The sequence below is a fragment of the Oxyura jamaicensis genome, chromosome 12, assembly GCF_011077185.1.
Source record: "Oxyura jamaicensis isolate SHBP4307 breed ruddy duck chromosome 12, BPBGC_Ojam_1.0, whole genome shotgun sequence".
Classification (NCBI taxonomy): domain Eukaryota; kingdom Metazoa; phylum Chordata; class Aves; order Anseriformes; family Anatidae; genus Oxyura; species Oxyura jamaicensis.
The window spans coordinates 5,201,803-5,215,191 of NC_048904.1; the positions used below are offsets into that span (position 1 = coordinate 5,201,803).

The 13,389-nt window shown below is 37.4% G+C and overlaps 1 protein-coding gene across 3 annotated transcripts in view; it reads right to left on the bottom strand.

Annotated features, from left to right (window-relative positions):
- The window catches only part of SLC6A11 (solute carrier family 6 member 11), a 125,472-nt gene that overhangs the window by 56,034 nt on the left and 56,049 nt on the right, over window positions 1-13,389 (bottom strand). For all 3 annotated transcript variants that reach the window (XM_035337424.1, XM_035337423.1, XM_035337422.1), the window contains one exon: window positions 537-671. In XM_035337424.1, the coding sequence (XP_035193315.1) occupies window positions 537-671 (135 nt within the window). The remainder of the gene's footprint in view (window positions 1-536; window positions 672-13,389) is intronic.

Here is a 13,389-nt window from a genome sequence, read left to right on the forward strand (position 1 = left end):
TCCCTCTTTAATATCAAAGGAATTATATATAATAACTATTTTATTGTACTAATCCATCACTGAAAAAAATCAACCCAGTACTTCCATGTTCAACTCTACTCTGGAAGTAACTAAAAAAAATAGACTTTCGCTTCAAAGGCCATAATCATCTGAATGACTAATTTCTATACTACTCTTCATTAAGATTTCAATTTGGAATGAGGACAGAAAGGTACAACTCTAAAATGAGTAAGGCTTAGTTAAAATTGTTCTCTTTGAAACCAGTAGCAATGCTCTTGCCCCAAAGTGGCAGAAGAAGCACTGCAACAGAACACTTCTGAAAACTCTGATTTATCAGCCAAGGTACTTCTCTACTAAAAGAATAATATATTCCAACAACTGTAACTACTGATGGTTTTAAAGCTCTATCTAGAATTCCAGATCTCTAACAATGAACAACTACCCAACAATCATCTACATTCAGAATTTAAAATCAATAAACTCTTGCAGCTTTTCACAGTCAGGGACGAAAATAAACACATGGAGCATGATCCTACCTGTGGGTCAGAGAGTCGAGAAAGGTCAGGGTACAAGTAGAATTTTATCCCCTCAGAAGCACCCGGCAATGTTACTCCTCGAATCAGAAGAATCATCAGCATGATATAGGGAAACGTGGCTGTTACATATACAACCTAGCAAGAAGAAGTAATCATTAGAAAAATATTTCCTTCCAAGTGCAACAAAGATCATCCTCTATTTTGCTATAACATTAAAAACAAACAACAAACGGCAACAAAAAACACAACAAGACAAATCCTTTTCTAGAGGGAATGGGGCTTTTGACACCCTTGTTTTCACACAGGTGAAATTTGTCCTCCAGCCATATTACCTTCTTGTAAGGAAAGGTCAACAATTTTTTTGTCGAGAGACTGTGAAGTTCTCTAGGTATATTATTTACTCTTGGTTTGTGACATGCGACTAGCCACTATACTATAGTGTACATACGCACTATACCATATATTATTCCAAACACAGATACAAGGAAACTGATGGTAATAGCAGATAATTTATTGCATAATCTTACACGTATTGCACAGCAGTATCTGCAGTGAACTCTCAGTCACCTAGTAATCACTAAGCTGGCATCTCATAAAACTACTTTGCCTGCATGTCCATGCTTGAGTAAAAAGTATTTAATCAAGTCTAAAGGTTAAATACTATGTACATCCCCTGGCAATTTGCCATATTACCTTTATCATACAAAGCACCTTAATTTCTTAAGTGCAATTTAACCCAGCAATTTCTATTTTCACTACGACAGATGTTTTCAGAAATCAGTACACTTTGTACATGGAGAGCAACTGAACGTTTCTGGAAACCTGCAAGAAGTTCTATTTTCTAAAGAGAAAAATTAGCAGAATTTCTCCTATTGTACAGTCGCATACCTGAGAGCCATATATAGCTATTCAGAATTGGAAATGGTTTAGCTAATAGGTTCCATGTCACTACAAATATTTCCTTTTAAATAGTACTGTACCTTAAACTTAATTTTCCATTAACCTCTGTAACTATTTCTACCTGTGCAAACTAGATAGAAAATATCCTAAAACGAGTGATGCTCTTAAATATCTCTGCCTTGCACAAGTCAAAATTATGTAAGAATGTGGAGGAAAACATGGTAAAAAATATAACTTGCATAGCTCTCAAAAACAGACATTTTACATTTAGAAGTTCATTAACTGGTTCATGCCTATGTAAATGAAAAATATATAGAGAATGTACCCATAATAGGACAAACACATTTTCAGTGACAAATTAACTGAATTTTGATTTTCAGACAGTGCTGTGCACATAATTCCAAAAATGAAATGAAAAAGGGGAAGTTAAAATCACACAGCAGAGCTTCGAATGTGTCTAGCTGCCCAAGTTATACTTTGAAACCTTATTCTTCCTGACCTGAATAAGAAGTAAGTACCTACATATCTTTCAGGTACCTTAAGCCTTTTGAAAATACAAATCATTATTTTCCCAGGAAATTGAGCCAACCATTGTAATCCTATAGGTTGCAAAATCCTGAATTGATTAATTCGTAGGTCAAAATAGACAGTTTTATCCCAGTGTTTCCATTTATTATCATTGACTGTTAGTGGAAAAGCAAACCTAGCTGAGTACAAATAGAACTTGTCTCAAAGAGAGGTTCTATCTCCACAGTGAGGTTCCAAATAAAAACAGATGAGTTACTAAGAAGTAAAAAAAAAAATATGGAATGGACATGGTTCTGATCTGAGTCTCGTATTGGGTGGAGAGGACAGAGTAGCTAGAAACAAATTTTCATGTTTTTATATTTAATTCTTTGACAGCTTTTTTCTCCTCTTTCAAATCAAGAGTTGTTTGTAATGGGAATAGTCAGTAGAGATTTCCATTTGATGACACAGAAAGTATCACACCTGAATGTTTATTAGTATAAAAAAAACACGTCATTGCATCATGCTTCATTAACTATACTAGCTTGCAGCCTAGTATCTCTTGTACATCCTGCCACTGCCTTGAAACATTTTACATTAGTAAACAGATTGCAGTTTTGTAAAAACAGATTACATCCAAAAGCACCTGGGAAGAATTTCCTCACTCACATCAGTGAAGAAGAGCTAAAACTGTTATCTCTATGAAAGGTCAGGTAAAGCTGCCCTTGAGCAGTCTGCAATCCCACAGCAACCATCCAGACTTTTAGAACTACACTTCAGTTTCCTTCTTGTTTTTCAGAATGCCTTTCACGGTCCATCCACACCTATTAACATCATAGCAAGTACTAGAAGCACAACCTCTAACACCTTTTATCATAAGAATGGGTGTGCCTCAGCTTCAGAAGAACGAGGACTCTCCTTTCTTTCGGGTTACCATACAGGATAGGGAGCAAAACTGTCTCAGTATTTCTGGCAATAAATGCTAATACAGATATCCAAAACAATGAAAAAGATACCAAAAAAGCATGTGTAGGAAAGACACACCCTTCCTGAGCCAACAGATATTGTTGGTCAATTGTTGGTGTTAATGCTCATAGAGCTCACAAGGGTATTAGTATCTCTGGGACTGCAACAGGCGTATATGCTGTGCTCACAAAGGGGAGAGAAGGCCATTGCTTGTAGGTGGTGTTTGAGCCTCCCTGTACGTTGAGCCATTTAATTCCATTGTGTCCATTGGATCAGTTGTCACTGCACTAATTTTATCATGCTTCTCAAGAGCTCGTGAGGTGAGGGAAGATGAGGCATTTTAGAAATCAAATGCCATTATTATCATCATCATCACATCTGTAGGCATTAAAAGTTTCCGAAATTATTTTCTTTTCTTTCAGCACATCAAACCTCTCTGAATATAAAATGTGAACACAACTGTTTCTAATTACACTGCATCCTGTTTTAATTGACTTTAATTGCTTGGTATGTTAATTTGCATTCCAATGCTCAAAATGCTTTTTTTAAACTCGTCAGAGCAATGCCAGCGTTAAAGCAGTTGGAAACAAAAATTTCTGGGATGGTGGTTTTTCTACCAAGTTCTCCTGTTGGAATATAATGGAAGGGCAAATTTACAAACATACTTAGATACATAGCTACGTAGAGAGGCACCGACTAGGGCATCTAACAGCTCATAAGCAGACATAGGTGCTTGGCTGAAAGTGCATTAGGACCAAGGAACCTGAAAGTAAATGTTCAAAAGCATTGTGGTACTCTTGACTGCCATGAACTTTCAGTACCAAAGTACCAGCACTTCAAGTAGCAAAACGTGAAGAGACTGACACGCAATTTAAGTTTAGTTATAAAGATAGGTAGGTATCTATGCAATGGTTTCATGAATAAGGCACCATGAGGGTATTGAGAAATGAACTAGCTACCAGTTTGCATCTTTTCATACCTAAACATCTTTAGAAGCATAATGCATGGATACAAATTTGGCTACTGGGACTTGGAACTTCTTGTCCTCAATGAAAAGGTGCTTTTCTGAATGTTCTGGCAAGAGCATGCTTCAGATGTTCAAGCGAAGGTGACTTAGCTTGTGAGAAAACATAAGAAATCTGTGATAAATCTGTTGAGAATAAGGAAGATGCCCTGCATACAATTTACTGAACCACACAACTCTCGAAGCCTAAAAACAGTTTTCTCAGGCTACAGCTATTACAGAACATGTCTGCCAGGTATTCACACGCTACATCACAGCAGTTTCTTAGCAGAGCAAGTCAAAAATACGAAGCAGTGGACTTCAATTCTTTGTTTGGCTCGTAGTGAAACCATAACTGAACTAAAATTCAATGGACAAAATGTAACTTTTGGAGGTTAAGGAAATTTCATCACTGTCCTGACAACATAAGAAAATAACAACGCATCTGAGAGATATCAATGAAAATCAACATTCAAATGGTTGCAAGTCCTACACAGCCTTGGCCACAGCAATAGGCTAGCTGGAAAAATAAACAAAGCAATATCTGGTATTAATGTCAACGTTAAACAGCGATACATGGAGCTCACTCATTTCTGGTTTGGACACAAGAACTTCTATCTGATTTTCACACAAACACGGGAATCTACTTGTTTTCATAGAATCACAGAAAAGCTTGGGTTGGAAGGGACCCCAAAGCCCACACCGTCCCAACCCCCTGCCATGGGCAGGGCCCCCTACCCCCAGCCCAGGCTGCCCCCAGCCCCATCCAGCCTGGCCTTGGGCACTACCAGGGATGGGACAGCCACAGCTCCTCTGGGCAGCCTGCAACTGGCGCTCACCACCCTTCTAGTGAAGAATTTCTTCCATATATCTGATGTAAATCCACCCTTTTTTCAGTTAAAACTGTTACCCCTTGTCCTATCACTTCATTCCTTAATAAAGAGTCTCTCAGTGACAGGATGTGAAATAAATATCCTGGTATTGATCAGACCTCATCATAACAAATCTTAGATCTTAAAAAGATGAAAATGAAGGAATCGTTTTTTCTGCAAGCTGCAATGCGATTTTTTTTTTTAATTATAATGAAACAATTTCATTTTATAAATGGAATAGAAGTGTTTAATTTTACTTGATGCTTCAGAAACTTACTGTCTTGCTAATCCTCTTCCTTTGAATTCCCCTATTTTTCCAATAGAAGATAAACACAGCAATGTAAGAATTTCTGGCAATTTGCCTAAACTCAGTATATATTGAAAATAAGACCTGACACCATGCTCTGCCCATCCCAGACTTTTTTTCTAGAGTTTTTGACCTATTGGATAGCCATTTAGCTTATTTATTTAGTGGACATTGAGAACTAGACTGACACCACCACCTTTCTTTGTCAAGAGGAGACTACTGACCAATCTTCAGTTATCAGTGACATACAAGGCTTGTCTAAAAAGGAAAAATAAAAGACAAGATTATACCCACACTAGAGAGTACACCCATGTGAAGAGAAACAATTTGGGAACCAAAATTTCACTGTCTGAGTAATAACAGAGAGAAGAATAATTTTTATCCTGCTTCACAATGCTGATGCAAAAGGACATATCAGTAAAAATATAGAAAAATAATTATCTTACCACTGTCTGGCAACTCTAGCACCTTTGTGAAAAGGCCCAAGTCTTACCTACGTGGGCATGAATTTCATCAACATTAAAAATGCCTATATACCACAGTTAACCCAGCCAACCTGCTCCACTAGTAATTTTTAAGTTTTGCAAATGTTAACTTAGATATTAAAAGCAGCCGATAACACTACGAGATTTTCTTTTTACAATCACCAGAGTATACTCTGAATTTTCGCATACAGCATTGTTTGAGAAAGAGCCTTTTGCTGATATGACACTATAGCATCTATGGATACACAAATCACAACTGAAAAGAGGTATTTTCAACATTAATTGGATTTACAAGAAAAGTGGTATAAAAGAATGACAGCTGATTCACAAGTTTTTGTAACAGTATGTCAAAAGGGAGAAAATATATTTTATAGATCTGCCTACGTTTTTAGGCTAAAATTTCATATGCAGAAAAGAAACTAAACCAAAATCCCAAAGAAGTGTCATATGGGTGGATTTGTAAGGTGTATGATTGGGGATGGGGGAGGAGAAAGCAGCAGCAAAATGGCTGATTTCTCTTTTCTCTGTGTGTTTTGTAGATTTATTCAGCATCATCTGCTGTGTCTTGTTTGTTGATCCACAGAGGGAAATTTGCTCTAGAATAATCTTGTGAACCATCCTTGTTTGCTCTGCAAGATGTTTGCTTACAAAATGCAGAATTTCTTCTAAGCTACCAATGACTCATGTGTGAGTGGAGACAGTTTCACTCAGAGTAGAAAGAAGTTCAAAAACCAACACATAAGAAAATTTAGCTGGATTTGAGAACTGAGAAAAGTTTCAAAGAGGAAAAACGTGCTAGGTACCCATGGTGCACTAGAAAACAGGGTGCCAGAAGGGATGCTTCATAAAGGTACAGAAGAACCTTGATAAATGCACACTGATTACAGGAAGCATAAGATGCTTCATGACACAGTAACACCAGCAAGGGATATAAACTCCTAATGCCACATCACAATAAGTTTAATGGCTGGGGGACACTGCAAAATCACTGTCTAGCAAAGCTGTGCAAGTCCTTGTTTTCAGTCAGGTGGTGGTGAAGGCAATGAATAAATAAATGTGTCAGAGTCAAGCTGAAACAGTTTTCTTTACAAATTAAATGAAAACTCCAAAGTTCATATTGAGATAATTAAAAAAAAATCTATACCATTCCATTTGGAATTTTGTTTTAATATCCTTTTTACTGAATAGGTGAAATATCCCTCTTGATTGAAAAAAAGCTCTTAACAAGCCAAAGTTATTATGCCTAAGCATCATTTGAAAGTTAAAAAAAAAAAAAAAAAGGGGGTGATTTTTTTTCCTATTTCTTTTCAACATGAATTACTCTTTAAATTGGGTCTGACTTTATGAACTTTCCAGCATTTCCCAAATTCCACTTCAACCAGCTATTCTGTGCCCAAAAAACTAAATACCTCTACTCAGAAATTCCAAAAGGGGAACAGGGTGCTGAAAGTTTTGACTAAGCTCAACCCTTGTGCTCTGTGAGCCTCTACCAGGCCAATCCAGGACTGCAGCAAACACTGGAAAGCAATGAAAAAGCACCAAAGACAGAAAATAACAATGGACTGCAGCAGGTCACGTTCCCACTGAAGTGAACAATTCAGTTAGATGATGAGCTGTATCTGTTCATAAATATTCCTTAAGCAGCATCAAGTTTTCTAAATATGTTACTTCAAATTATTTCCCAATTAATTACCACAGCTGTTTGTTTTTCTCTCTCTTTTTCTTTTTCTCTAGATTGCCAGGACCTCTGAAATCAAGATATGTCTTATCTCTTCTAAAATTGCTCTTTAAGCTTGTCAGTCCCTTTGACGGGGCCTACAGACCTTATACTTATTATTATTAATATTGTCTAATTCAAATATTTTTATTTTTTACTTTTTTTTTTTTTTTTTTTTTTTTACTTTAAGAGATATTGCTACCCCAAAGCATTCGTTAGTCTGCCAAGAGAAACCAAACAAAAATGGTCACAGATACGGTCTCAGAGATGTCAGTGCAAGTATTCTGTCTTTTATCTTATTTAAGGAGCATTTTATCTCAGCTGCAAATGGGAGATCATAAAACTTGAATGGCAAATGAAGTACCAGTTTACTGTGACTGTAAACATCTAGAAGAATCATATTTGTACATTACTTTTGCTAACAATCTAGGGCACAAAGAGGAAGACCTGCGTGATAGTGGTGTGCATGGAGAGGAACGCTGATATTGAGAAAGCAAACTTTAAGCACCTTCACTAAGCTCATTACTGCAAGCAAAAGTGTTTACGTACAGCTCCCATCAAGTAGGGAATTTGCAGAGCCACAAATATCTCAAAATCAAAGACTGCTATTTAATCAAGTAAAAGTCAACTCTAAAAATCATTCAGGAAGAATTTTAAATATAAATTAGGACTAATTAATCAACTGAGGGTTGTTTTTATTTTTCATTTTGTAAAGGTCTTTAAAAGTTCAAGCTTTTGTAAATCAAAGCTGTTCCTTTTCAGAACCTCCCAGGATTTTCAGACTTCTAAACGTCATCCAGTCTGCCCTTATACACCAGCCTTATTAATTATTAGATATTTGTTACAAATACAGAAATCTGAATTTTGCTTAAATAGCTTTTAATATGAGCTCACTTTCTGACAATTCCTAAGACAATTCCATTTCTATGAAAAGAATTTACAGGGGGTCAGAATTATCCCTTACCTGCACCTGAATTACCGGTTTAGACAGACAGAAATGAGGGACTAATAATGCACTATGTGGATTTGATTTCTCAGCTATTTTAGACATGCCTGTCCAGTTCTCACTGTTCTCTAGTCAGTAGGTTCTGACACGTTCTGAAAATGTTTAACCTGTGAAGCAGATAAAGTTGCAAAGGTCAGAACAGGACAGGAGATGATTTTCTTATGCCATAAAAATTTGTAACAGCCTGCACTGGGGAAAAAAAATAAATAAAATACACACACACAACCACTAAGGAAAAAAAGAAGACTACATACAATCTGGAAAGTGGATATAATGCCATCCAGTGCTACCAAAAGGATTAATAGGTGAGGTTTTCTCTCTAGAAGTTGTCCTGCTTCAGCTTGACATAAAAGGTAGAAGATGCCAGCTAGTAAAGACATATTTTAATTTGAGCATACTACCTGCACAAAGGCTCAACTTGGAAGTAGCTAAGAAGAGAATCAGGCACTGTAGCCATTATCTGAGAAGTCATCAAATAAATGTATGACTACCTTAAAAATTGTAAATAATTGCAAATATTAAAACCATGAAACTATACTATTGGAATTAGGAAATTCTCTGAAACATTGCACCAAAGCTAGTCACACGAGCCTTTTTTTTTTTTTTTTTATCCTGTAGTCAATCCTTCAAACACTCAAGTAGTTTTGCTAGTGGACATCTCTAAATGATTTATCAGTTCTGCACAGTGCTTTCTGAAAGTACCACTGCATTATGCATTTACTGTGCAGTAAATACTGGCAGAAGTGAGAAGAAAAAAAAAAAAAAGCAGGCAAAAATACATCTCTCTTCTTTCTTTTCATAATTTTTGTAATCACAAAATAGTTGTGTATTGGGAGGTTCAGGATGCTTACAGGATAATACAGTGCTCATCGTTTCTTATTGAAAATGGTGCGTTTGTCTAGCCACAGGATGACAATTTCCTATCATCCACTGAGGAATACTGGTCCTTATCTCCATGGTGACTGCTGAGAAATGTATTTACCCTAAAACATTTGCAATGCTATGTGTATTAAGTATAATAATTGTAACAGCTATATAATACATAGCTTTACCACTTAAACAAGTATTCTTATCTTCCAGAGCTCCAGTTCTCCACATTTCCACTCCCTATGACTACTACTTTTATTACAGTGCGGTTAGTCACATCTATATTGTACCTCGAGGCTTACTACACTGTAACTTCCCTACTACTGCAGACTCTAAATCTAGCTCTTCAATCACCTCAAGGCCCAGTTGTGGAGCACTGATCTGACACAGTATGCTGCAATTTAATTCTGCTGAGCTTCACAGTCTAAGAGCTGATCTGACACACAGGAAAAAGGGAGGAATCACACAATAAAGACATTGGCCTAGACTTAAGATTATATTAAATTATATTATAAAATTATAAATCATATCATATGAAATAAACTGCTACCAGTTTATTTTTCTATCTTAGGCAGATAAAATGAATAGCAGGTGCATTTCAGCCAACTCATTTCTCTGGGATGTGTTTCAGTAGCCACCAGCAGCTGCCTGAAGCTGCCTTTGTTGCTTGTGTAGCAATTTATTTCATTAAGCTTTCCCATTCTTAAGAAGGAGTTTGGATTAAATCCATGTTAGTTGACACCAAGGTGGTATACAGAATTAAAGTTGTAAATCTCTCAAGAGCTGCCTTTTAAACAAGACTTCTACTACAAAGACATCTTTACGTTGTAGATAAAGCTAAAAATCTGACCTGTACTGACTACAGAAGCTAGAGACTGCCTTCCTGCTGACAGGAATTTGATATAATACTAACCTTTACATGCAGTGCCATGGAGATGGATACCTACAAACTGCTTTGTAATTTGCTAGAAATGGGACAATCTTGAAGCTATACAGACCACCGCTAGCTGAGGACAAAACATCTGTGTGAGAATAGGGCATTATATCAATTCTACTTCAGCTGAAGAAACATGAAACTGAAGCATCACTAAGACGGGCGGTGCTATAAGTGTATACCATCTCTCATGCTTCCATATTTTGTTGCAAGACCAAGGAGTTGTTCTTGTGAAGAAAAGGTGCAAGTAATATTTCAAATATGTAAGTCAAGATCCAACAAAAGGGATTCCAGCATAGGGATTTCTGTATGCACATAATGACACTAGGGCAGAGTAGACCACACAGCTACCTTCGTAAAAGATAGTTTCATAAACTGAACAGTTCAAAAGCACAGATATAAGCAGTGTCATACATCTGAAAGAATGAAGTTTTAGCCCTTAAAGTCATATCAACAGTGACAGGAGTACAAAGAACAGCTTAGAGTTTAGCTCCTGTTTGACTTATGTATTTATTGCTGATTTCTTTTGGTAAGGGGTAAGAGAACTGTTATGTGGGGCAGGTTTCCTCTGTAAATAGAGAAACACAAAGAAGTCATTTAAGGAACAGTCAAACAAGGGACAAATGACCAAACTACATTTCTAAAGTCTTTTTTATTATTATTATTTTTTTTTTATTAAGTCAATGTATCTATTTTTGTTAGTGGGCTAAAAGTGCCTGGTAACCTCATGGAAAGAGCAAACTGTGTATTACCTTTAGCCAATCAATTTCTCCTATAGAGATGCCTCAGCATTAATCTGTGCCTTTTGGCTTCACCTTAAATTTTTCAGCAAATTTCACTGCATCGCCATGGAAAATATCAAGGCTGCCCTCTCCCCACCACCTTTTCCCATATGTTAGCTTCACAAATCAGGTGATTTCTCTACCCCAAAGTTCTCACATGTGCTTGTGCCCTGAGTTGTCCTTCAGTGCCCTGAAGCTTTTGACTTGCTTGGGCTGTGGACCAGGGCTCAGATCCAGACTAAGTAAAGATTCATATAAAAATGAATCCACTGTTAAGGTGTAACTGGGTAAGGTATGTAATGACATAGATGCAATTCTTATTTAGGTTTACCGTTTGATATTTTTCCCAGTTGCCAGACAGAAGTTTGTGAAAACCATTCTCAGAGAAGCACAAAAATCTTCTTTACTAACAAAACTGAGGTGTCCTTAAATGCTCAGTGCACAGGAGAGTGAAAAAAAAACTCAGCTGTTCTAAAACCTCACACAGAGGAGGCGGATAGCAGGAACTCTGCATGCATCTCATGAATGTTCTACTTTCCCTCTTTGAATACAGAGATCAGTCTTGGACAGAGTGTTAAAGCCTCGGCGTGAAGGGCTATTCTTTGCTATTACTTTAGGCTAAAACAAAAGACACTTCAGGAGATACAATCATTGCTGCCTAGTTCCTTTTCCTGGGCTCCTACAATGAGCCCCAGTTCTTTTTTTTTTCTTTTCCTTCCATACATCTTTCTCCTTCTGTCCTTTTACTCTTTCTTCTGCCTCATTGAATCTATTAAGGTCTTTATATAGCCTGCTATTGAGAAATAAATTTTCTTTGGGACTACTGACTGAGTCTTAACTGCTGGCAAGCAAGGCTTAACTCCTGATGGGAGGGCAGGAAAAAATGATAGGTAAAAGGTATGAAAAATCCATGTCTGAATTTTGGGTCTTAATGCACACCGGATTCCTTACAGTGTCTTGTTGGTAATCAGCTCCCAGGAAAGGACCATCCTACTTCTAGGATGTTAAACAGAACAATTCATAGCAGCTTCACAGGATAGCTTGAGGTTGGAAGAGACCTTAAAGCCCATCCAGTCCCAACCCCCTGACATGGGCTGGGACACCTCCCACTGTACCAGGTTGCCCAAAGCACCATCCAGGCTGGCCACAGCCTTGGGCACTTCCAGAGATGGGGCATCCACAGTTCCTACATGCAGCCTGTTTCAGTGTCTTGCCACCCTCTGGGTAAAAGAACTTCTTCCTAATGTCTAACCTAAATCTACTCCCAGTTTAAACCCATTACCCCTTGTCCTATCACTTGCACTGCCTGATAAAGAATCCCTCTCCAGCTTTCTTGTAAGCCCCCCTTCAGTACCGTTTGGCTCTCTCTTTCATGCATTAGTCTTGACACACTGAGTTACATCTCTCTGTCCATATCTCCTACACTTTTCAATTATGTACACTTTTCAATTATTTTCCTTGATTAAGTTCCATACAACAGTTTTTTGCATAGCCGTAAATTAGAAGGCACTCTGTCATCAACAGAGTTGCATTGCTATGAAACAGATGTAAGACTGGGTCCTCTCTTAACAGAGGATCACCCAGAGACAAAAATAAGAGCACTATTCCGGCTTGCCAATTCTGTGATAAACTATTTCAGACAAAGCTAGACACAAACTCTGTGCACTGCAGTTTACTACAGATCCAGAATAGATCTGTGTGCAAGCCAAAAAACTTATCCCGCTGGGATGATAAACTAGCTTGCACAATGCGAGATAAGCAAAGGAGCCAAGAAGAAGCCTGAAGCCTGCCTGAGCACAGAGGAAGATCAATCCAAGAATCCAAATCCAAGGCCCTTTCTAGCATAAAGGGGGAAGAAAAAAAAAAAAAAAAAAAAAAAAAAAAAAAGTCTTTACTGAAAATGCAGGAGGAGGAGGGAGCAAGACTATAAAAAGGAAGTCAGAAATGTGTGGCATTGAGCAGTGAGAGATGACACTATGCTCAGCCAGACAGCCTGACAGCTTACAGTTTCTGCTTTAAACTGCTCACACAATTTTTTTCCCCCTCAACAAGAAAAAAGAATGTAACAAATATTTAAGTACAGTTGCAGCCTTTTTTTTTTTTTTTTTCCCCTAGAAATGCATAATGAGGAGCTTGATTTTTTAGAATAAACTCTCAAAAGCCCAGGTGTATATTCTGTATGGAAATATTCAGGCATATCAGAACTGCAGCCTGGGACAGGTGGTCTTCAAAAGCACCTACAGAGTGAAAAGGCAGGTCCCTCCATCTTTAGTTAAACCTTACTGAAATGTAGATATTAATTACATTTTAGCACAATTCATTGGCCATCTTATGTACTCATTATAAATGATCTTATAGTTTTCAGTGATTCCTTCCTGCCCATCACTTTTCACAGATTAACAATAATATCAAAACCACATACAAAAGCATTTTCCTGTTTTTGTTAATAGGTCTATGTCAAGACAGTCCAAGCAAACAGACCACATATTACTGTTTTCTCCTGTCTC